Below are 24,335 nucleotides of genomic sequence, written 5' to 3'. Positions count from 1 at the left end.
GGGGTCACAAAGAGTCAGACATAACTGATAAACAATAACATAAATCAGTCTTTACAGAACTGAGTCACTCAGTCTTCTCCAGTTTTGTCAGTGTAACTGTGGTTTTCAAGTTCTAAATCAGAGTGTAAGTCACATGACTGATAACTAGTGGCCTTCTTGTTGAGAGTTCACATTTTGTTGCATAAACTGATTCTATCTATGACTAATATAAGATGAGCTTATGTTGTTACCTTCTATTTAGAGAACAGGTCTAACCTTTCCATCTTTTTCAGGATTTCTCTTTAGTTAAATGATACTTTCATTCAACTTCTTGGGTTCTCTGACATGTGATATTTGTACTTATAGTTTGAATCCATTTATTTTATATTTAAAAGATCCATTTATTTTATATTTAAAGGTCCTCTGAAAGGAATTTTCTGCAAGTAATGAATACAATGTGGTAGCTATTGTTGAAGGATTTGGCAAGCTAGGAAGTAAGCCAGGGAGCGTTTATAAATAGGTAAAGCACACCTTTTTAGAAAGGTTAAAAAAAAAAGAGCATGAATTTTACTGATTGCTTAATATATATTATGACAAATATATATATATATACATGTATGTGCATGTGTGTGTGTGTGTATTCTCAGCACTAGCCCAGAGTCGTAGCTAATGTTCAATATAGAACAGATAAGCAGAAAATCTTTAAGGTATGAGGTTTAGATTATTACCAATTTTCCAAGTCTTATTGATTTGATCTTAACAAGATTTTAATATCTAGTCCCTTCAGGTCTGTCTCACTACAACTGTCTTAGTTGTAATAGCTTCCAAATTAGCCTTCCTACCTTCAGCTCATACCCTCTTCAGCCTATCTTCCCCATTGCTATCCAAGTAATCTTCATAAATCTTTGACTGGTCTTTTCATTTCTCTACTCAAAGAAAGACACTCAGTGGCTTGCATTTTACCAAACAAAATAGAACTTCTAACCTTCCAGTCAGGGTCTTGAAGCAGGATCTAACCTGCATGTCCAGCCTTATCTCATACATACACTGTACTCAGTGTTCCAGCCAAATAGGACTACCATTTCCCCCCTACTCTTGTCTAGCTTGTTCCCATTTCTATGCCTGGATGAACTACACCCCATCCCCCAATAAAAGCACAAATCTCTTGGTCCCTTCAGGATAAAATTTATTGTCACAAATGGTACCTTATTCCTTAAGCCTTCCTTGAAAGTGATCTCTTCCATTAAATTACTTTGCCCTGGCCTCTCTTTTTCACTCATACCACACTTCCATATATCAGTTATTTGTGTTCATGCACTTCCTGCATGAATTGTAAACCCCTTGAGAGCAAGTACTAAATTAGATCTTTGTGTCCTTGTTATCTAGAATGTAGTCCTTTGCAGAGTAAGCAAATTCTTGGAAATCAACTTTTTGAATTGAAGTTACTCAAAAAAAAAGTAACATCAAAAACAAATGTAACACATGCCCTGACCTCACCGAGATCAAGGCCATTTACATCTGTCCTTCAGGGTTCTAGGGGTACCTCTGAGGGAGACTGGTATTAGCTTGTGTCCCCAACAGGTTGTATTCCCCATCCTGTTAGTGGCCACTGAGTAGGATCTCAGTTTCATTTAGCCACTTAATATAAATTAGATTTCACAAAGGAATATTTAGTTCAAAGATACGGCAATTACAAAATTATAAATATGCTCCATTCTCCCCTCACCTTCCCTGGTAGCACACTTTTTACTATACCACTTCAGTCTCTGGGGTAAGTGATTTTATACTTAGCACAGTTTCTACATAGCACTGGTTTCACTAAGTTCACATCCAAATGCAACGAGTTTGAATAGGTCAAGAGTTATTTCAAAGGTTCACTCCTGGCTCCTTAGGGAATTGCTGGCTGCAGAACCTTGATACTGGGATTCTGGGTTGCCTGGATCTCTGCTGACTCCTTGAGGTTCTTTCTCTCGTCATTTTGAAACTTCCAAGCTTTTAGTCTCCAATCCCTTCACCTAAAAAGAAAAAAACAAATACAGAGACCTAGGATCAAAAGGACTGTTTCACAGGCCACATGTCAGCCTCGGTGGGAAGGTCCAAGCACTCTCTCTCTTTATAGTATTATCTCTTCCAAGACCCCACCAATGGAGTCAAACCCAGACCAAACAAGAGAAAATGGCTAGAAAATGCCCCACCCAGTTCCTTTTCTGCAGCCAATCAAAAAGCCTTCTTCTAACCACACTGTTAACAGACCAGAACCATTTACTGATAATCTCCAGGATTCTCTCCAAAGGACTTCCATTATACACCAGTCATCACAATTCTTATGGGAGCAGGCTCTTCAGCCTCTCTTACATGGGGAATTTGCATTGGCTGAACCTGCTGATATGCTGTGCACATTCATCATCCCCTAGTTACACTAGCCAAACCAACCTTGTTTGTGCAATGCACTGTACCGAGTACAAAGATGAACAACAAATACAGGTCCTGCCCTCAAAGAGGTTACAGTGTTCTAGGAGAGATAGGCCACCCACAAGTCAGTCCACAGTTCTAAGTAGAATGGGATAGATCCAGACAAAGCAATTTAGGAAAATTTGAAAAGAACTCAATTTCAACTGAAAGAACTTCAAAACACTGAGCTGGTCTCGGAAGGAAGGATATACTTCGTCAATTAGAGTTGGCTGATTTCATTTGAGTCATGGGGGCACGTCCTGTAGTAAAGCAAAAGACCAGGGAATAGCCAGCAATACCTTTGTGCTGGAGGGTAGAGTGTATGAATGGGGAAGAATGTGAAAATGTTGCTGAATACATGAGGAGGAAAAGAAATTATTGTGAAGTTGTTCTGTATTTAGTGTTCATTACTGACATGTCCTTAAATTAATAGAATTGACTCTGAGAGTATCTGTGATAGTCGATGGAAAGGATTAGAAAAATTGGCTTCAAAACAGAGGTCAGTAATATTTGCACAACAGAAGGAAGTATGTACACAAATACCCAAATGTGATGGGTGGAGGTGGAATGTAACAGCATGGCAACTGTAGGAACATGATGTATTCAAACATATTGTTAGACTGCTGCTTTGCTCATTTTTGGTATTGCTGTTTAGCTTAAACTTTTTATTTCATCCATTTGTGGAAACTCACTCCTTACATAAATTGGTTACACAGAAATGACTATTTAGGTAGATAATGGGTCCTAAAGTAAATAATAGTTGATTACTGTCATAATCCTATGGACTGTGGGTTCTGACTTTACTTTTCCACTTTTCTTAAAAAAAAGATTGGTGTGGCTGTAAATGTGTAACTTTAATCAAATGCAACAAGTTGAAAAACAAATATGAGATTTTGAAATATACAGACAAAATCTATCAACACTGGATCTGGGGCTGTTTGGGGGTAAGGGATATTCCTGGGAAAATATAAATGTTGGGTAAATTTGGGGGCTAAGAAGAGGAAATTAAGCCTATTTCCAGAGCCCTGATAGTCACACTCAAGGGTTTTTTTTCCTAAAAAACTTAAATATTGACATATACTACAACCAACTATCAGGGTTGCTTATTAATTATGAGTTTACATTTGAAAACTAAATGAGAATAAGCTTTACACATTCACCACCCCTTTGTTACATAAACAATTTTCATCTTTACAGTCCTTACCTTTCATACAAGGAACATATGTTCCTTGTTCTTCTGGTTCTGCCTTTTTTCACTTTCTCTTCTTTAAATGAACAAATAAATGAAAAATTTTTTATTAAGTACTAAGTATGTGCCTACCACTGTGCTAAGAACTGGGGACACAAACATAAGAGAACAAATACTGTTGTCCTTGCCTTGGAAGGATACTACATTCCAGTGAGGGTGACAAAGTGTGATGGTCTGAGATGCATGTTGTTGGTTTGGAAAGATGGAGAGATGGAGGGTGAAACCATTATGAACGCAAGGACACACCCTTCCTTGTAGCTCCAACAGATAGAATTTGGTCATAGTACAAAGACAGGAAGGGGGTATGGGGGTTGGGCATAGAGGACACAAGTCCAGTGGCAAGGCAGGGACTGAGAGGGAAGACAGGAAGAAGACCATGCCTGGAGCCATTCTAGATATCACAGGGCACTGAAGTAATCCATAGTTGTAGGGAGAACAGTATGAGAAATTCAGGAATCCTCTAGGGCATGATTTCTAGTCTGGTAAATGAGCTTGCTAATGAGAAGTCCAGCTGGTAATCCAGGATTTCTTTTTTTCTCCATACTTCTAATCTTAATTGCATTATAGTATTTCATTAAATTTCTCTATCACAATTTAACCACTCTCCATAACTGATCATTGCTTTTTTTTTTCTTTTACAATTACACATATAGCACCTCACCTTGTAGGGCAGGTCCCTCAGAGATAGTTCACCAGTTTAAGGCACCCTAGGGGTTCAAATCCAGTAAGACTATAGATCAAGAGACATTAGCAACACTGTTACTGCTAACAATCATACAAATATTTTCACTGATTCAAAACAAGATAATTAAAAGATATAGTAAAAAAAGTTGAAATAAAAATTTCCCCCAAGTAAACCTCACACATACTGCAATTTTGTGCTTAGAGACAATTTGTGATCCATTTTATGCCTCCTGCTTTCATTCTCTCAAGTGTAGGCAAAACCTGGCGGTCATCATTTCATATAATGGCCATTCATCTAATAACTATCAAGCAACTCAGTTGTAGGTGCTCAACTCCAAACTCCACACTTCTCTCAAATAGAGTTACTAATTTTGCTGGAAGACAGAGACAAAGATTAAGCCTAGGTGGCAAAATTCATAATCTCCACCATCCCAGTCACATTCTTGGTCTTCCTCATATATATCTATATCGATATAGATATAGACATACCCCCTAGAAAAGCTTGAAGAGGTTTTGAAGTGTACCTGCCTACAAAGAAAATCTGTTATCAGGTAGCTATTTTATTTTTTGAGGGGGGAAAGGGGCAACACTTTTGAAATACATTCCACCAAGTATTTTTGATAAACATATCATTTAATATTTCACAGGCAATACCATTGACTTTTTTTCATGGAATTCTGTTCACATTGTACATAGTGAGAGGTTGAAAGCCCCAATTATTGGAAAATAATACATTAATAAGGCCTTTTGTTAAGAAAAAAAACCCAAACCAAATAATTTTAGGAATAAGAATTTCACCTCAATTATTTAAACTTTCACTTTAGAAATTTAAGTTTATTGCATATGTTGACCTGAAAACTTTGTTAAGAAAAGGCAACAGGCTAAGTGCATACATTTTATGATTTAATTAATTAATTGATCAATTCCCCATAAAGAAAACAGTTACATAATGCATTATGGAGCCAGAAATGTTCTGGCTACCCAGTGCAGAAATCTTCTGGCTTATATACATTTTGCCGTGAGAAAGGAACTCTCCTAGTTGAACAAATCATAAATTTAGTAAGACAAGACAATTAACAAAGTAATGTTGGTCAGGCCTTGGGATTCCAAGCTGGGTAAACATATGTCTCGGAAATCCCACCACTAGTAAGTGGCAGGCTTCCTGCCCTAAACAGATAACTGACATAGGAAAGGGTAAACAAAGTTCAGTAGAAATTACGACCTAAGATGTCTGTGTTTTCTTTACCATTAACATGCCATAACATAGTATATGTCTGCAAATATTAAGATATGGAAAACGTCCCATTATTCAAGATAGTGTCTTAGCTTAAAGGTCACTTAAGGAATGTTAAGTCAGCCTTGGCAGGCTTTGTTGACATAGGAAGAGGCATTCTCTGAGTTTGCTTCAGAGAGAACAAAGAGATTATTCCAAAATTTTATATTAAACATTATCACATACATCTTAGTAAGCCCATGTAAGGTTTTAGAAGTAGCCCTGATTTCTGTACATCAAGAGAGTAATGTTGCTTAGCCTTTACTTAGAAAGCAAAGGTTAGAAAGACAAGCAGTCACAAGAGTGATTGTTGGTTGGGAGAAAAGAAACTGATGATAAAATGTGAGAGAGATGAATGGAAGTACTGTATTAAAAATCTGGGATAGAAGTGCAAAAAAATGTAAGGATTTTCTTGACTGGACTGCCTAGAATATTTATTCTTCCAGTTAACATAAGCAAAGCCCTGGGCCCAGAGTCAGGACCTGACTTCAAATCCAACCTCAGCCTCCCTCAGTTTCTTCAGCTGTTAAAATGGGGATAATAAAAGTACTCCCTAGGATGGTGGTGAGGATCAATGCTTGCCTCTTCCCTTCCCTTGACTTCTGAGGTCCCTTCCAGTACCAGATTTCCGCTTCGAGGTCCAATCAAGTATCTTGGACTTCTGTGACATCAACAACTTTAGAACTTCCATGACGTGATTTCCTCACAGCTTAGATCTCTGGCACTTTTTTTCTCTTGTTAATATGTTGATGTATAATATAATATACTGATATATATAAATATGTATAATTATATAATATACTGATAAGTATATTCAGTATAACTGAACTTAACTCATTTCAATGCATGCTTATCATTGGTTTCCTTTGTAATACTTTGTTTCATATATTTGAAAACATTGAGATCACCTCCAGTTTACCCTGTATATACACATATATATCTACTGTACAGTGGTCTTTTCCAGTAGGTTGGAAGGTCCTTGATGCCAGGCTCTGTTTTGTATGTATGGATCCTGGCAAAGAGTAAGCCCTTAACAGATGCCTGGAGAAGGTAGGTAGGTGTCCCTGGGCTTGCCAGAGGGGTCCAGACAAAAGAACCCCTGCTCCCCGGTCTTGACAGCTGGCCTGGAAAGTCTTCCTGTGAGTTTTCGGACCCTGGGCTCGGATGTTTTCCCCGGGTCCTAAGTCTTCGCTTGCCCAGCTGGGCAGAACTTGGCAGAATGTGCTTTGGCAGGCACGGTCTTCAGGAGCTCAGGGTCAGCCCAGGAGAGCTTTCACGACCATGCAGCTTTTAAAATCTTTTCTAAAATGTTTTTCCCTTGTAATCTGCTTGGGGAGGAAGGGGCACTCTCCTTTTTTAAAAAACACAGATTTTTTGCTCATTCCTTTAATCAAAAACTGAAACTAAAAATTCAAATACTCACAGCAGTGGTGAGTAAAGCCCAGAAACCCTAAAAAATAAGTTATGGAGACAGACCTCTTAGTTTCCGACGGAAGGGGCTGCCCCGAAACCCTAGGACAGAGCTTAAAAACTCAGCGCAATGGGATTTGGCAGGATGTTCCTTAAAAAGCCTTTCCCATTCCTCCAAACGCGCTGTTGAGGACTGTAACAGTCACTGCCTTGTTTGACAGGCTGGACAGCCCAGGTACCCGCCGCCTTTCACGGAGCGAGGTTTGAGAGCGCGCCTTCCACTCGGGCTGCGCGCGTTCTCCGAGGGTTAGTTCAGCTCGCACCAGTGTTTCCTTAGGGCGGGCAGGCTGTGCCAGGGCTGGGAAGGAGAGGCCACCTCTACCCGCGTCCGGCCCCCGGGCAGGCCGGGCTCCCCGGCGCCGCTCCCGCTCCCGCTCCGCCCGGGGCCCGGGCTCCGACTCCGGGGAGGGCGGGGCTCGAGCCAGACCCAGCTCCGCCGGGAAGCTCCACTCGGACGGGAGCTGGGGGGTGGGGGGAGGCGCTGAGGAAAGGTGAGGGGGATCGGATTGGCTCGCGGGCTTCTCTGCCCTGTTCCCACCACCGGCACTTGGGATCGGGACGCGGGCCCTTTAAAAGAGAAGCCCCGGCCCCTCCGGCGCCGAACTGGGCGGGTAATAACAATTACAAAACTTTTTCGACAACTTCTGCCGCTTCCGCCCCCTCCGCGGCCGAGTTTCCTGCGCCGCTGCCGCGGCCGCCAGCAGTGCCCGGGGGCCCCCTCTCCACGGGGCGCGGGGGCGCGGCGCTTCCTGCCCTCGGCCTCCTCCCGCCCCTTGGGCCCGGACCGTTGGAGGCCGGGTCGCCCCCGGCCTGGGCTCGCCCCGCGACGGCGGCGCCCCCCCGAGACGGGGCGCCGCCATGGAGTACCTGAGCACGTTCACCGGCAAGGGCAGCCGCCTGCTGCGGGGCACCGCCAACCGCCTGTGGGGGCTCGGCAGCAGCGTAGCCGGCGGCGGCGGGAACCGGCAGGTGCGCTTCGAGGACTACCTGAGGGAGGAGACCGAGGGGCCGGCGGACTCGGAGCTGGGGCCCGCGTCCAGCTCGCCAGGGGCTTCGCCTTGCCTCCCGCGACCGGGTGAGAGGCGACCTGTGGCGGGGGCGTGGAGCTGGCCAGGCCCAGGCTTGGGGTGAGGGCGGGGAGTGACGGGGCCGGAGTCCGTGGGGGTGTGCGCAGGGAGCGTGTGTGTGCTGGCCATCAAGTGCGTGTGTAAGTACCTGGGTGTGCAGGAATCCTGGCCCCACGAGTAGTGTGTGTGTCTGTGTCTCTGTCTGTGTGTGTCCTGGCCGCCAGCTGGAGCTCTTTCTGGGTATCCGTGTGCAGGAATCCTCACCTCCGGGCTGTGCGTGTGTATGTACCTGCGTGTGCAGGAATCCTGGCCCCACGAGTAGTGTGTGCGTGCGTGTGTGCCAGATTCTTGGCCAGCACGACCGGGGTGTGTCAGGTGCCCAGGAGTAAAAGGAGCCTGTTGCTGGACGAGTCTGTGGGGAGGGCATACCCCCGCCCCTGCCCCCACGGGACGGCCTGCTGCACGGGTTCTTAGGTCTGCTTTTCTAAAAGGAAAGCAACTTTTGGGGGGTCGGCAATCTGCTTTAACTACATTCACCAACGGAAGCGGTGCGTGTGTTCCTCCTTCCTTGCTGAAGAAGACCATGCCATCGGAGAAACGATGACATGACTCGCACTTGGCTTTGTTCTGAGTGAGGGAGGGCTGGGCAGGTCACCAGCCTCACTTCTCCAGAGCCATCTGATTCCAGTGATCAGACATTCATCAGGATGACTGGAGATGACCCAGGATGAGGCCATTGGGGTTAAGTGACTTGGCCAAGGTCACACAGCTAGTGAGTGTCAAGTGTTTGAGGTGAGATTTGAACTCAGGTCCTCCTGACTCCTGCACTGGTGCTCTATCCACTGCACCACCTAGCTGTCCTGGGGTGATAGACTAGAGGCAGACAGGATATAAATGTATTGATTTTGTTTTGTTTCGCCATAATTATGGTTAGGAAGGAAGCTTTCTATTTGGTCATGAGAAATACTGATAAGATAAAGAGGACTCGGTGGGCAGTGATAATGGTGCCAAGTACAAAGAAAGAGAATATCAAGTACATACATCACAAATCCATAGACCCATCTGCCTGACCATTACACACATGCGTAGTAAGCTGGGAGAGAAGCACCAGCTTCTGGGTTTTCAGAGTGGGGAGGAGGGACCCTCCTTTGGCGGAAGGAACACTTCAAGGAGTAAATCCCAAAGTAAAACCTCACCTTAGAGTATTCTACGCCCTCTGACCCAGGGCCTCCGGAGAAATTAACCTGGCCTGTTAATGGGCGGGGAAGATCTTTAACTCTTCCCCCCACCCACCATTAACCTTGCGTTAACTTAACACCTGTGCATGAAGGCGTTGAGTGGGTCAGAGGGTTCTTAACCTGCAGTACATAAACCTTGTTTTAAAAAAAAGGGGTATGGATATGTATATATATATGTATGTATGTGTAAACTGTATTTAGTATAATTGGTTTTCTTTGTAGTACTATATATTTTATGCATTTAAAAATGTTATTCTGAAAAGTGGTCCTTAGACTTCACCAGAATGTCAAAGGCACCCTTGACATAAAAAAGGTTATTTTTAAAAAACCAAAACACCCTAATTAGGATCCAAACTTCCTGCTTGCTAATTCATTTTGCCCAGCAGCCTTCCTTTTCTCGTTGTAAATGCTGTATTTACCAAACCCAGTACAAGGATACTGGAAAAGAAACTTCTGAGACCTTTGAAATGAAAGTAAACATTGTGCCAGTTAGAGTCTCCCACCTCTGATCTCCTCTCCTCCCCTGTCCTCTCTTTTCTCTCCTCTCTTCTCCACATTCTGCAGTATCTGACATTTTAGTCCAGGTTTTTTAATGTGACATTTTCCACTGGAGGAATTTATTCAATTTGAGTCTTAAAATAATTAGGTATGATTAACCTTTTAAAAGTTTGGACATGATACAATAAGGGTTTGTAACATGGGGTCCTTGAACTTAGTTATTTCTTTTATTTTGATAGTTACATTTTAGTATGATTTGTTTCCTTTATTATCCTATGTATTTATTTTATGGATTTAAAGTCATTGTTCTGAGGGAGGCTGTATAGGTTTCATCAAGCTGCCAAACAACAGGTTCATGACATAAAAAAGTTTAACTGCTACAGTACCTGTACAGGATCCCTGATTGTATAAATGATATAGGTTTAAATGAATCCCACTGTCTTGAAATGCCTAGAATTTTCAACTCCTTTACCAATTGTTAGTTTACAGCTATGGGGACTTTATTGCCACAGTTCTGTCATCACAGTGACTCTTTCATATTCTTTTTATTTTAGTATGATAACAATGTTCATACTTTTGAGGAAACTGGAGAAAATTTGTATATAAAATTGTTTAGTATTTATTTCTCTTGTTTTCTGTGGTCTAATTATGTAAAAAATAAATTTATTAGTCTTTTGCTCGTTGGGCTCAACTACGTTCAAATAAGTAAATAAATGAACTCTCTTTAAAATCCTTAAATCTCAGGTATTAATAATTTGAATTAATTCACAACCATTAGATGGTAATATTGATACCTATGAGATTTGTAATTACTGTTAAACTTGCTCTTGTACCTTGAACATTGTAATGGCATTTTAAAGAAAAGTTACTGGATGGAATGGAATTCTGGATTTTAATATGGCCACTAGTGTAAGCTAATATGCCTGCTAGATTCTGGCATTTTAGTCTATATGACCCTGAAATCTAAAGCCACCCTTCTTTTCCATTCTTTGCCACTTACGTAGATATGTAAATAAGTAGTATAACTAGATAATGACATGTTTATACTCCAGGGGATCTGTGATGCCATTTATTTGGATACTCTCTACACGAATGCAGACCATAAGCCATCTGGTGTGACTATTTTCCATATCCTCCAGTAAATCTGCTATACATACTTGGTTCCTTTCTCACTCCCTTGACATAGTTTAGATAGCATTGGAACCCTTGAATGGTCCTTGTAAAGTGTTGCATTACCAATAATATGCCGCTTTATCAGCTTTTGTGTCATCCTTAATTTTGGTTCTTGGAAGATTTGCTAGTCAGGTCAGTCATTTTAAGAAGAATTTATTAAGCACTTACTATATATCAGGTGCTATTCTAAATAAGCCTCCCTATAGCTACAGAGAAAGGTCGAAACGCAGTCATTGCCCTCAAGTAGCTATATTGTAATTGTACATAAGATACTTACAGTGTAAATGAGATATACTCTCAGAAGGAAAGCAGTGGTCCTGGTTGGGAGGGAGATGAGCTGGGAGTAGGCCTTCTGCAGGTTGTGGGATTTAAGCTTATTCTTGAAGAAAGCTAGAGAGGACAGGAGGCTACAGAAGAAGAATCCTAGCAATGGAGGACAGTCAGTGAAAAGGTATAAATCGAGTTGGGAGATGGAATGCCCTGGATAAGTTGCATCTAGAAGATGAATGTCTGGATCATAGAGTGTGTGGAAGAATGTGAAATGTAAGAAGACTGTAAAGGTAGGAAGATGCCCGGTTGTTTTAAAGGACTTAAAAAGCTGATGAGATGACTTCTTGGTCATAATAGCCACTGGGGTTTACTGAGTAGGGAAGGGTAACATGATCAGACTTGCACTTTAGGGGAGATCACTTTGGCTGCTGAGTAGAGAATGGAGTAGAGTGGGGAAATTCTTGAGGCAGGGAGACTAACTAGAAATGTGAGCTGAAGAAGGTCTGCACCATAGTAGTGCAGGTGTGAGTGGAGAGAAGGTGTGTGTGTGCACACATACATACACACACACAAAAACACATCCAAGAGATGTGAATGGAGAAATGACAAAACTTAGCCAATTGGACGTGTGTTATGAGTGCGAGAGAGATTGATAAAGACATTGAGGTTGGGAGCCTGGGTGACTATGAAGAGGACTGTAGTGCTTTTGACAACATTGGAGGAGTTTGGACAGAGGAAAGGTCTTGGAAGAAAGATGAGCTTTGTCTTGGACATGCCAAGTTTGTGATGCCCAGGAGGCAGATGATGGTACAAGATTAGCTCAGGAGAGAAATTAGGACTGGATGTAATGATATGAGCATTAGTATCACATAGCAGTCGCTTAATCTGTGTTTGTTGACTGACTTACTGACTATAGACCTTTTTTTCAGGAGGACCCATGTAGTCATTAAAAGAACTTAGAAATTTCCCGAGAGCAGCTCAGTCTGTTTCACTCATGTTCACTGCTCATTTACAATATCTTCCTGGTGTAGTCTAGTCAGTAGACTTGGTTTTTCCTGTGGAAATTGTTTGCCTGAAGTTGTTTATGTAATTATGAGTTTCATTTAGGAGATTCTACATTGTCCCATAGTTAGATGTAATTAGCATCTAGAAACAGGAGCACCTGGAGGACCTCAACATCTATAAGGAATCCCTTATTTGTCTTAGACTCTGCATATTTTGTGGTAGTTGTCACTTGGTAAGCATACATATCCCTGTTTCCTGACTCATTTAATGATGATGATGATAAGAAGAAAGCTATAAAACAAAGTTATATTTCTGTTACATCTTTCAAAGAAAGTTATTGGAGGAGAACCTTTAAACTAGTATTTTTATCTATTGAATCAAATGCTTCTTTGTAGTTAGTAAATAGCGTACAATGTGGAACTTGTATTTTCGGCACTTGTAAATTAATTGTGTCAATAAAGATTTAGTATGCTGTAGAATTTTATTTGATAAAGCTTGCAGGTTCCTTTCTTATACCTTTAACAAGAGTGCCATCAATGTGCCTAAGTTAATTCTCATGAAAATTTTATTAGAAAGTTAAAAATAGACACATAGTTTGCTTAATCTCGTTTTGTTGTTTTTTTTTTTGTATTTGTTTAATAAGCCCTGAGAATTTTTTCCAAGCCCTTAACTTCTTTCACTCTTTCAGATACCTTAGAATCAGACCTTTAGCAACTACACAATTTCATTGCCACCGGCATTGAGCCTCCCTGGACCACAATTGTTCTAATCTTACTGCTTCTCCTGTCTCTTTCAAGTGCCAGTTTTACTTTTTCATGCAACACATTTGGGACTATGTTCTTAGCGCGTACAAGTGTTGTATTGTGATGCTTTTAGATTTCTATCATTAAACATTTGTGTTATAAAAACTCTTTGCAGATCTTTTCCATTTTTATTCTGTTTGTACTAATGGTTTCATCTTTAAATGTGTTTGGAATGGCTTTACTAGTTGGGTCTCTGGCCAAGTTTTCTTTAAACATGTTCTCTCTACTGCTTCTTACTTATGAGACATACTCATAATCTTCCATTGTCCTCTTAGATTTTATAAATGAGTGTGTATTCTTTGCCAGTGTTGCCTTTGGCTGCCATATCAGTCCCCTTGCCAAGGAGATCAAGCAGAATCTGACTGAAGGAGCTTCTATGTTCTTTTGGTTGCAATAGGAGGAGTGTTAGAATTAAGAGTTTGGAGTTATTTGAATGCCAGTCCAGCTAATTGTAATTTGTACGATCTTAAGGGAGTAATTTAATTTAGCAGGGTATTTTCTTACATCAGAAATGAAATGCTTGGACTGGATTGTCTCTGTTGTATCTTTTAGCTCTAAAACTGTGATCCCTTTTATGCAGTTGATTTACATTAGTTAAACTTTTTTAGTAAATGATTATTATCTTGTCAATGTCCATTCCTTCATCATTTTCCCATTTGGGGTGCCAGTCATTGCGGTACAAATCTGTATTCAACAAAATATAATGTTACACCGTAAGATACTGAATCTGGCCCGTTATGTCCATTGAAGATGGCTGGCAGTTTCTCAGCTCCATGCTTTTCACACTATTATATCCCTATGTTTGCACTAGTCTTCTTTATTATTTTTGCCTCCTGAATTCCTGTCCTATTCAAATTCCCACTTCTTTCATGAACCTTAATTTAATTGTTTATTTTGTTTTTATATTTGATATTTATATGTTGCCTAACTAATACATGAGTGGTTCCAAGAGGGTAAAATAACAAAGTATGGTTATTATTGCTCCAAAAAAGCAACTGTCAACTTTTATGCCTCTTTTTACTATCAGTGAAATCTTTGAGAATATTCTCATTAAGTCATTTACTCACTAAGGATAGCCTCACATATACCCCCTTCTCTCCGCTGACACTGCTACCACTCTAGTGCAGTCCCTCATCACCACATACCTTTATTTACTATATTAACCTGCATTGGGGAGGATGGTGCAGAGTGGAGGCTGTCAGGCTGCCTCAAGCCTCTCCACACTCCATTCTATACTCCATTTACCCACCACAGTGATTTTCCTAAAGATCATGTGTGACCATGTCACATTCCTACTCATTAAACTCCAGGGGCCCTTTACAATATCTAGGATCTAATAGAGAATGATTTGTTTGGCATCAAAGTCCTTCATAACTTAGCTCCCTCTTACCTTTTTAAATCTTCTTATACCTGACCCCCCAACACATACTCTTTGATCCATTGACACTGGTCTTCTGGCTATTCCACAGATACTCCATCTCTTGGTCCCTTGCATTTTCTTTTATTTTTTTAAAAAAATTATTTATTTTTAGTTTTCAGTATTCATTTCTACAAGATTTTGAATTCCACATTTTCCCTCCATCTCCTTCCCCTTTCCCCCACCCCAGATGGCATACATTCTGAATACCCCTTCCCCCAGTCTGCCCTCCCTTTTATCATCCCCCCACTTATCCTCTTCCCCTTTGCTTTCTTGAAGGACAAGATAGATTTCTATACCCCATTGCCTGTATGTCTTATTCCCAGTTGCATGTAAAACCTATCTTTTAACATTTCTTGAGTTGCAAATTCTCTCCCTTCTTCCCTCCTCAACTACCCTCATTGAGAAGGCAAACAATTCAACATAGGTTATACATGTGTAGTCATGCAAAACACCTCCATAATAAACATGTTGTGAAAGACTATATTTCCCTCCATCCTAGCCTGCCCCTGCCAGTTATTCTATTTTCTCCTTTGACCCTGTCCCTTTTCAGAAGTGTTTGCTTTTGACTACCCCCTCCCCCAATTTGCCCTCCCTTCTGTCATTCTATCCCTTAATGTGGAAGGTGCTAGATCTTGTATTACCCTGATTGTATTTCTACAGTCACTCTGTCATTTTGTGAGTTCTGTAGCTCTAGAATTTGTTTAAAGTAATTTTTTACAGGTATTTGGAGGGCTTTGGGGGAGAGCTCAGGGAAGTTCCCTGCTTTTACTCTACCATCTTGACTCCGCCCCCCTGAAAGTTACCCCTGGCATTTTCTTGGGCTGTCTTTAGGTGTGTTCTCCCTCTTGATCTTTGCTTTCCAGCTTCCTTGACTTTCTTTAAGTCCCAGCTAAAATCCTGTCTTATACAGGAAGCCTTTTCCAACTCCTCTTAATTCTAGTGCCTTCTCTTTCCAACTCTTTCCTATTTATCTTGTACATAACATGTTTGTATGTATTTATTTGCTTATCTCCCCCATGAGACTGTTAGTTCCTTAAGTATAGGGACTGTCACTTGCTTATTTTTGTATCACCAACATTTAGCACAATGCCTATCTCATAGTAGGTACTTAATAAGTTTCTACTGAATTATGGAAAATTCTAGGAAGGAAATAGGCGTTTTCAGATTTGTTTCTGTAATAGTCATAACTAGTCACAGTTGACTGGAAGAAGATTATAAGATCTTGCTTTGTTTGAAGAAAAGCATTTGACTCTATTGAGCAAAATGCATCATTGATTAATAACAATGGACTTGTGTTCCCCAAAGGGGAACTTTGCCACTATTATGGAGTATATTTTTCAAAGAGAATTTTTTTCAAATAAGAGGATTCTGTGCCAATAAGTGTAACAGTTCATATGGAAAAATCCAAGTGCTGAAGAATGTTTGTTATGTAGGTATTAGAGACAGTTGAACGGACAACCCAGTGAGTTAATCCAGCTCAATCTGTTTGGCTGTGTGTCTATCTATTTGTGTGTCTGTCTCATCTATGGTTTTTACCTTGAATAGATAGACGCTATATACAAGAGGAAGTGGGTGCAGAGAGAGCATTTGCAGAGGTAATCTGTGCAGTGCCCTTTTGGTAATCAAATCTTCCCTCCCTTCCTTAGAATAATGCTTTGGGATTTCATCTTAAAAAAAAAATAGTTACAGAATTAAAATTTATAATGTATTTTTAAACATTAGATTTTATTTGCAACTATACATTGAGAATCAAATGTTGAAGAGGTTTTTTTGCTGTAATATTTTTAGCAAAATTGTGTGATAGCACAATAAAATATTCTTTACTTCACTTTTCAGATTTGCCAAGTATCATTAAAAGGGTCATTGTTGCAAAACTCTGTGAGAGCTCCCTGAGTTTTCCCCAAGACTTAACCCCAATAGTTCCTTTTTGAATAATAATAATTTGTATAATACTCATAACTACCCTGTGTGATAGGTCCTATTATTATTCTCATTTTATAGATGAAGAAGCTAAGACCGAGAAGTGTTAAGTGACTTGTCCAAGGTCACACAGATAGCTAACCATCTGAGGCAGGATTTGAACTCATCTCCCTAAGCCCAAGTCTGCTCTATCCACTGTACCTGTACTGTTATCCTTGTTGGTGGTCTTGTCCTCAGTTGTTAGTTATTATAAGTAGCAGATCATCTTTTGGCATAGTCATTATTGATGGTAAGTACTGTGGTAATGTATAAAATCAGAAGAATCTGGAATTTTAAATTTTCAACTTCCGGGTATTTTTTAAACTTTCAGTACCCAAAACTAAATAAGCCGATGCCAAAAGATTTTTAATTTTTAATTATTCGTGCTTTTTGTTTTGTGTTATCAGTAGCAAACATTCAGTTTTGTTTTTTGGAGCCTTCAGATTTTTACTCTTACACTTAAGTAAAGCCTTTCGGGGGTTTTTTGTTACCATTTGCATTTCCTACCAAGAGCCACAGTTAGTTACCCACTCTTTCCATGAGTTCAATCCCAAATCCTTTTTTCTAATATCCTCATATAATTTTAGCATTTTCTTGGATAAGGACCATACTTAAAGGCCTATGTAGTTGATGAGGATCCCTTAATTCTAAGGGATGCGTCAGAATGCTTTAGCCTTGATCTAAATATCTGTTTATTATTCTGGATGGTGTATAAAGAGTTTTTTCCTTTAGGAAGGGGACACAAAATGTTGATTATTTTGCCATTTAAAAAATGATTAACTTAGTAAGTTAATCAAGTAATGTTTTCATTTGATACTATGAAATACTGCCTAGTATTTTTCTTAAAATTCATGGTTATTTAGAAAATCATAGAAATGTTTTTAAATAATATAAAGTCTGAAAACAGAAGTTATATTTACAACATCTGACAAAAAAGAGATGGACAGACACCAGGATGGGTTTGACTAGATGCTAATACTAAGCAGAGAGAAATATATTTGAGCAGGTCCTAGTTTTATAAGTCAGTTTATTAGTTTATATTTTCATGTCATGGTAAACTTCAGCTTCCTTATGCAACCACTTAGGTAATGTGGTGCAGTGGATAGAGAGTTGGAAAACGTAATTCAAGTACAGGCTTCGATATATACGGACATTTTGGCCCAGGGCAAGACACTTAATTGCATACTAGTAAAGTCTCTAAGACTAGAAGTGCAGGAAAGTTTGTAAATCCTTTGGGTGAAGTTTCTACACTGGAAGTTCCCTACATGAATGTAATGAAAGGTTCAGGGCAAAACAGAATGCAATCTTGTGACTGGCGATTTGTCTAGAAAGATAATCAGGTCCCATTTTATTACGTTCTGTTCTGAGGAATACTGTTTTGGAAGGAAGCTCACAAGTGCTTCCATTCTAACACAAAGCCTTCCATTTTGTGAGCACCATTATTTAGCCAGTAGGTCCTTTTTCACTAACAAAAGCATAACTCTGGAATAGCAATTGTAATGGTTCTATGCTTATAGAAGGCATTAAGATGCATATTGGTAATGATGAAGAGGAGTTTTCATCAATCCTAGGAATTCATTGCTTCATTAATTAAACAAATATGTTCTAGGTAAAAACAAGTGAATCATATAAAGGGTAACAGGGATGACCATTTTAATATCAATTGAAGGAACCTGAGAGAACTTATCTTTGAGAGGAGAATACCTATAGGGAGAATAGGATAGCTGTCCTCAAGTACTTGAAGGGCTCTGGTGTAGCAGAGGAAATGACCTTGTTTTGCTTGTCTACAGAAGAGAGAATAAGTGACAACAGGTGGAGGTAGTGGAGAGGCAGGTTTTAGAGCAGTTTTTGCAAAATGTCTTAATAGCTCTGTCCAAAAGTAATGGTCAGCTTCCAGAAGTAAACCAGTTGTCTATCACTATGAGTATAAAAGAGGAGGCTTTTGAAGACGTTTGTGGGATGCTATAAATTATAATATTGTTGATCTATGTTTAAAATGATGTCCTTTTCAGTTCTGAGGTTGTAATTCTACTTGATGTCTGTAAATGATATCCAGGAAACCTGGGACTAATTGGGACATTGTTTTAGATTCATCGTTAGTCATAAGTCTTTAAAAAAGCCTTCTGTTCCCAGTGATTGGTTTACTCATCAGGCTGATCTAATAACCTACTATTGTATCTTAGGTTTCTAGTTATACCAATTTCTTTAAGGGTGTGTTTCTTTTTCTTAACTTCTCTCCATTTTGTTTATGATAGCCTCTCTTCAGCTCTACATTTGGCACATATTTTAGTGTCTGGAATTATTCATTCTCCAGTTCTTCAGAAATATATGTCCATTATGTCATAGTCCTATTAAAGTAGAATGAGCATCACTGTCATACCAGCAGATAAACTGCATTCTATATCGTTTATTTGTTGGGGGTGATTTTTTTTGGCCATTTTATGTTTATCGTGATTAGTATATAGCAGGTCTTACCACAGTTTAGAGAATCCCCACGCACTATACTTTCTTTGTTTATATGACAAATGATTCAGGTAATTTAGTTTTTAAAAAAATAATGTAATCATGTATATGCCAGTGAGATGAGATTGTACCTTTAGAATGAAGTTTGAGTGTCCTCAGTGTTTCCCCATCTGCTGGCTGCTGGGATCCCTGCTGCCTGTCAACATTCTTCTCCTTAGAATCAGTGCCTCCTTTTACTCTATTCTTGACCCTTTGCAGTTTTGCTTCTGACCTAATCATTCAACTGAAACTGCTTTTTCTAAAGTAATAATAACATTTATATAGCCTCTAGGTGCTTTATAAATATTATCCCATTTGATCCTCACAACAACCCTGTGAGATAGGTACTGTTATTCTCATTTTACCCCTTGAAAAAACTGAGGTTCAATGATCTGTCCAGGGTCACATAAGTAGTAAGTTTCTGAATGTACTGTGCCACCTAGCCCCCTCCTTCCTGTTGATCTCTTCATTGCCAAATCTAAAAGCCTTTTCTCAATCCTCATCCTTCCTGACCTCCCTGCAGCTTTTGATACTGCCCTTCACCCTCTTCTTTATATTCTTTCCTTTCTAAGTTTTCATGACACTGATCTCCCTGGGGTCTACAGTTGGTCTGTTTTTTCTCAGTCTCTTTTGCTTGCTCTTCCTCCAGGTTACATGCCAAGGCTTTGCCCTTAGTCCTCTTCTTTTCTCCCTCTGTACGCTCGTTTAGTGATTTCAGCATTTCCAGTGGGTTCGGTTATCATTTCTGCAAATAATTCTCAGATCTATTTATCCATGCCTCTCTGCCTCTTGGACATCTTGAACTGGATATCTCAATGACATCTCAAACTCAATATTTCCAAAAGACATCATTTTTCCTCCAGTTTCTCTATTACAGTTACAGATACCACTATCCTACTTACTTGGATTCATAATATCAATGTCTTCCTCTTGTAAAAATACTCTTTTCTTATTAGGCACAGACACCATCCTTGTTCAGACCCTCATCAGCTCATACCTGGATTCTCCAGTAGTCTTCTGGTTGATCTCCTTGTCTCAGGTGTCTCCTCACTCTAGTCCATCCGTCACTCAGCTGCCAAAGTGATCTTCCTAAAATGCAGGTCTGACCATATCTCTCTCTTTCACACATGCACACACACCCACTCAGTAAACCCCAGTGGCTCCCTGTTGTATCCAGGATCAAATCCTCTGTTCAGTTTTAAAGTCCTTTGTAATCTGGCCTCTTTCTGAACCTTTCCAGTCTTTTTGCATTTCACTCACTTCTACCTGCTGCATGATCCAGTGACACTGACCTACTTGATGTTCCTCCATAGGTTCCTCATGCCTGAAATGCACCTCTGCCTCTACTCTTATTTTGTACCCTTTCTCTGCTTGCTTTTAACATGCTTTTATAAGCTATGCACAACTCTACCAACTGGGCCCAATACTTATTTTTATATTATTTAATCTTAATTGGGACTCTACTACTTCTGCCATAGCAATGAGTAATCATTTCTTTTCTACTCTCACCGCACTGTTTATTCCACCTGAATTCTTTTAAAACAGATTGTTTACCTGGTGTCTGTGATATTTTGACACTTGGATTTCAGCATAATTTGTTTTCTTTCTAATCCTATGTATTTTAATTTTTATGTATTTAAGAACATGCTGAGAAAGAGTTGATAGGTTTTACCTGAGTTCCAAAGGAGTCTGATACAAAAAACGTGTGGTAATAGAACAGCTCTTTTTAGTGATGTATTTTGTTTTTATATTAAATTCATTTCTGAATATATATCTCTCCCTCTCAGCCCACTTCTTACTTTACTGAGAAAGTAGAGTCAGTATTGTGCCTTACTACTCACTACTGTGAGCTCCCTTTTCTTTCCTTCTAGCTCTTCCATTTCTGATATGTCTCCCATGATGGAAATCAACTCCCTTCTCACCCTAGTTTCAGAATTCCTTTCTCACAATACAGCTCAAGGATCATCATATGTAGAGTAGGCCTAGTGTCCAGCACAGTGCCCAGCACATGGTAGACCTCACTGATTAGTTGAAGAGGTAGTCTTTATTCTTGTCAAAGGACCTGTGCAGATGATTTTCAGTCCCTCCTTACTTAGTGACTGGGCTCCTTCCCTGTTATCTGCAAGTCTGCTCAAGTTTCCTGTATCCTTGTTTAATATCTTCACTTAATACTGCTATACTTTCAAGCTGTCATTGAAAATCTCTTCTGTCTGTTTGTGTCAGTATCATTCTCATTGCCTCCGTTTCTTCACTTCTTATTCCTTTGTTTCCTCTTGCAGTCTGGCTTCTGCCTCACCACACTATTGAAACTACTCTCTTCAAAAACAGGGATGATTTCTTCATGTCAAAATCCAGTGTGCTTTTCATAATCCTCATTCTTTTTGACCTCCTTAAAACGTTAGCATGGTTGACCACTTCCCCCTCTTGGATGCTCTCTTGTACCTTTGTTTCCTTCGGTTACATTGCTCTCTCTGAGTTTTCTTCCTAGTTGCCTATCATTTGTTTCTCCTTTGTTTAGTCATCATGTAGCTCTTACCGAATAAACATGATTGTCCTCCAGGGCCCTGTCCTGGACCCTTTCTTTCTCTGTACACTATCTCTTTTCGGATGGATTTTATTGTTATCTATAGGCAAATAACTTTCATATTTTTGTATGTAACCCTAATTACTCTATACCCAGTCCTGATTTGTCATCTGTCTGCTGGTTGTCTCTCCATAGAGGTTCTTTTTGGCCTCTCAAACTCAATATATTCCAAACAGAAATAATTATGTAGAGAGAGAGAAGGAGGGGATGGGAGAGAAGGGGATAAGCATTTATACATTGCCTACTATATGCCAGGCACTGTGCTAAGGGCTTTTATAAATACTGTCTCATTTAATCCTTATAATAAAGGATAGAAGTAGGTGCTATTTCTTGTCCTCATTTTACAGAAGTAGAATCTAAAGCAGACAGAGGTTGAATGACTTGCCTAGCCAAAGTCAAATAGCTAGTAAGTCTCTGAGGCTAGATTTGAACTCAGGTCTTCTTAACTCCAGACCCAGTGCTTTGTGCTACTTCTGTTTAAGGGGACTGTTGTCCCTTCTAGTCACTCAGGTTTGTACCCTGAAAATCATCCTTAGGTCTATCTTTCTCTCACCACTTATAACTGGTGACTTACCAGTTGATTACATAATAGCTAACATTTATATGGTGCTTTAAGGTTTGTAAAATGCTTTACATCTGGTATCTCATTTGATGCTCACAATAACTCTGTGAGGTAGGTGCTGTTATCGTCCTTGTTTTACAGATGAGAAAAGTGAGGCCAAAAGATGTTAAATGACTCACCCAAGGTTGCGAAGCTAGTAAGTATCTGAGACAGCATTTGAACTTAGTTCTTCCTGTCTTCAAATCCAGCAATCTAAATACAGTACCACCTAGTTGCCTCTTTATCACAGTTTATTTACAATATGTTTCACATCTACTGTGACTGTCTTCCAACTCCAAGATCAAATGCAAAATTCTCTATTTGACATCCCCTCATAACCTAGTCACTTTCCATCTTTCCAGTCTTCTTACACCTTACTCCCCATCATCAATGCTTCAGTTCAGTAACACTGAGCTCCTTGCTGTCTCATGAAACAAAACTCTCTATCTCTCATCCTCCATTTCTTGGCTCTCATCATTTTCTCAGGCTGTGCTCCACAGAATGCTCTCCTGCCCCATCTCCATCTGTTGGCAGTACCAACTAAAATCCCATTTTCTACAGGAAACCTTTTCCAACCCCCTCTTAATTCTAGTGCCTTCTCTCCTTTAATTTTTCTTGTGTGTAGTATCTTTGTATATATTTGCTTCTTTTCTCTTCTTTAGAGTATGATCTTCTTGCAGGTAGGAGCTGTCTTTTGTCTCTTTTGTATCCTGGGCACTTAATACTGTATCGTGCTGTAGGAGAAGTAGTTAGTTATTTCCTTTTTGTCTTGTATGTGCCTTTCTTTGTATATATTTGTTTGCATATTTTCCCTTATTAGACTGTAAGTTCCTTGAAGGCAGGGACTGTATCCCTGTGCTTAGCACTGTGCCTGGCACAGAGTAGGCACTTAATAAATGTTTATTGATTGATTCTCTCTTCATTCTTATTATGTTCTGTAGGCTCTTTAATTTTATGTATTCAAAATTGTCTGTTTTCTGATCTCTTATGCCTTGTTTGGTTAAGAATTATTTTGCTAGATCCAATTATAAAAAGATACCTGATGTTGTTCAAGTCACACAACCTCTGTCTCAGGTTCCTTATCTGCAGAATGGGTTAATAGCTCTGGGATGTTGTGAGGATTAAATGAGATAACACATGGAGTGCTTTGCAAATCTTAAACCTTGAATGTTATGGTACTACTTGTGATTACAAAATAGAGTTTTCAGAAAAAATGGGGTGAAGGGAATAGATTTTGTTTTATTACATAATTGTGTTGCATCTCTGCTCCTTTGCAACATATATATTTAGTAATCATTGCCTCTTTTGAATGCTTAAAACTTTTCTCTAAGTGAATATGTATTCAAGATAATGGGATACAAACATAGGAAATCTTGAGTAGATTGGAATATTGAGATTCCCCACCGTTTGACATATTTATATTTGTTCCCTGCATAAAATATATAAAGCAATTGTCCTCTTTTTCTTTAAATCTCTCTTCTGTGTTCATTCAGTCCATATGATAATTATCAGACCATACCAGTTTTTAGTGTTTCCAAGATGGATGTTTCTACTCATATACTTTGTGTATCTTAATAATAGGTTCTCACTTTGTGAAAAATGTTCGTGGCTTTGGGGGGTGGGGGGTTGTCTAGACGAGTTTCCCAGTGAGGAACTTCATCTCCCAGCAAAGCACCTGCCACGGTTTATATAGTCTTGGACAGTTTCCTAGATTACCAACATTGTGTGCTCTTAGAGCTGTGTATGTGCATTACAGGGTGATTCAACTAGTGTGTGTTAAATAACAAAAATGCATGTCTTCTTGACTGAGGCTAGCTCTCTGCTGTAATCATACTGCATTTATAATGCATGCAAATGGGAAATAATGGTTAATATTCATCTTTATTGGCAATTTTAATTTTAGGTGTTAACTCCTACTCTTTATGTTCTTTTCCTTATCTCCTTAAGCTTAAATGGTTCTAATGTGTTGATCTGGTGGCTTAATCCTTTAGGAAAAGAAAATGAAAGTTTATTTCCATATCAGTTATCTACTTTCCATTGACCTTGTTTCTCTGTTCCTTAAACATTATTAGCCTACTTTTAAACTTATTAAAAGCTTTTAAAAATGAA

General features: G+C 39.6%; 1 protein-coding gene and 1 long non-coding RNA gene across 8 annotated transcripts in view; one reads left to right on the top strand and one right to left on the bottom strand.

Moving 5' to 3' along the window:
- The window catches only part of OXR1 (oxidation resistance 1), a 588,329-nt gene that overhangs the window by 455,070 nt on the left and 108,924 nt on the right, over positions 1 to 24,335 (top strand). For 2 of the 7 annotated variants that reach the window (XM_072603289.1, XM_072603287.1), the window contains exon 1: positions 7,818 to 8,181. The exons of 4 other annotated variants lie outside the window; for them this stretch is intronic. In XM_072603289.1, coding sequence (XP_072459390.1) covers positions 7,965 to 8,181 — 217 coding nt within the window. In that variant the 5' untranslated portion in view covers positions 7,818 to 7,964. Of the gene's footprint in view, positions 1 to 7,692; positions 8,182 to 24,335 lie in introns of those variants that run through there. One more of the 7 variants, XM_072603292.1, reaches the window with a different exon arrangement.
- Positions 512 to 8,532, bottom strand: LOC140500617 (uncharacterized). The gene is made up of 2 exons (XR_011965802.1): positions 8,322 to 8,532; positions 512 to 1,994 (listed from the first exon to the last, which is right to left on the bottom strand). It is a non-coding gene; the product is annotated as an uncharacterized lncRNA (long non-coding RNA).

The sequence above is a fragment of the Notamacropus eugenii genome, chromosome 4 (assembly GCF_028372415.1).
Source record: "Notamacropus eugenii isolate mMacEug1 chromosome 4, mMacEug1.pri_v2, whole genome shotgun sequence".
Taxonomy (NCBI): Eukaryota; Metazoa; Chordata; class Mammalia; order Diprotodontia; family Macropodidae; genus Notamacropus; species Notamacropus eugenii.
This window is presented reverse-complemented; position numbering and strand designations above follow the sequence as displayed.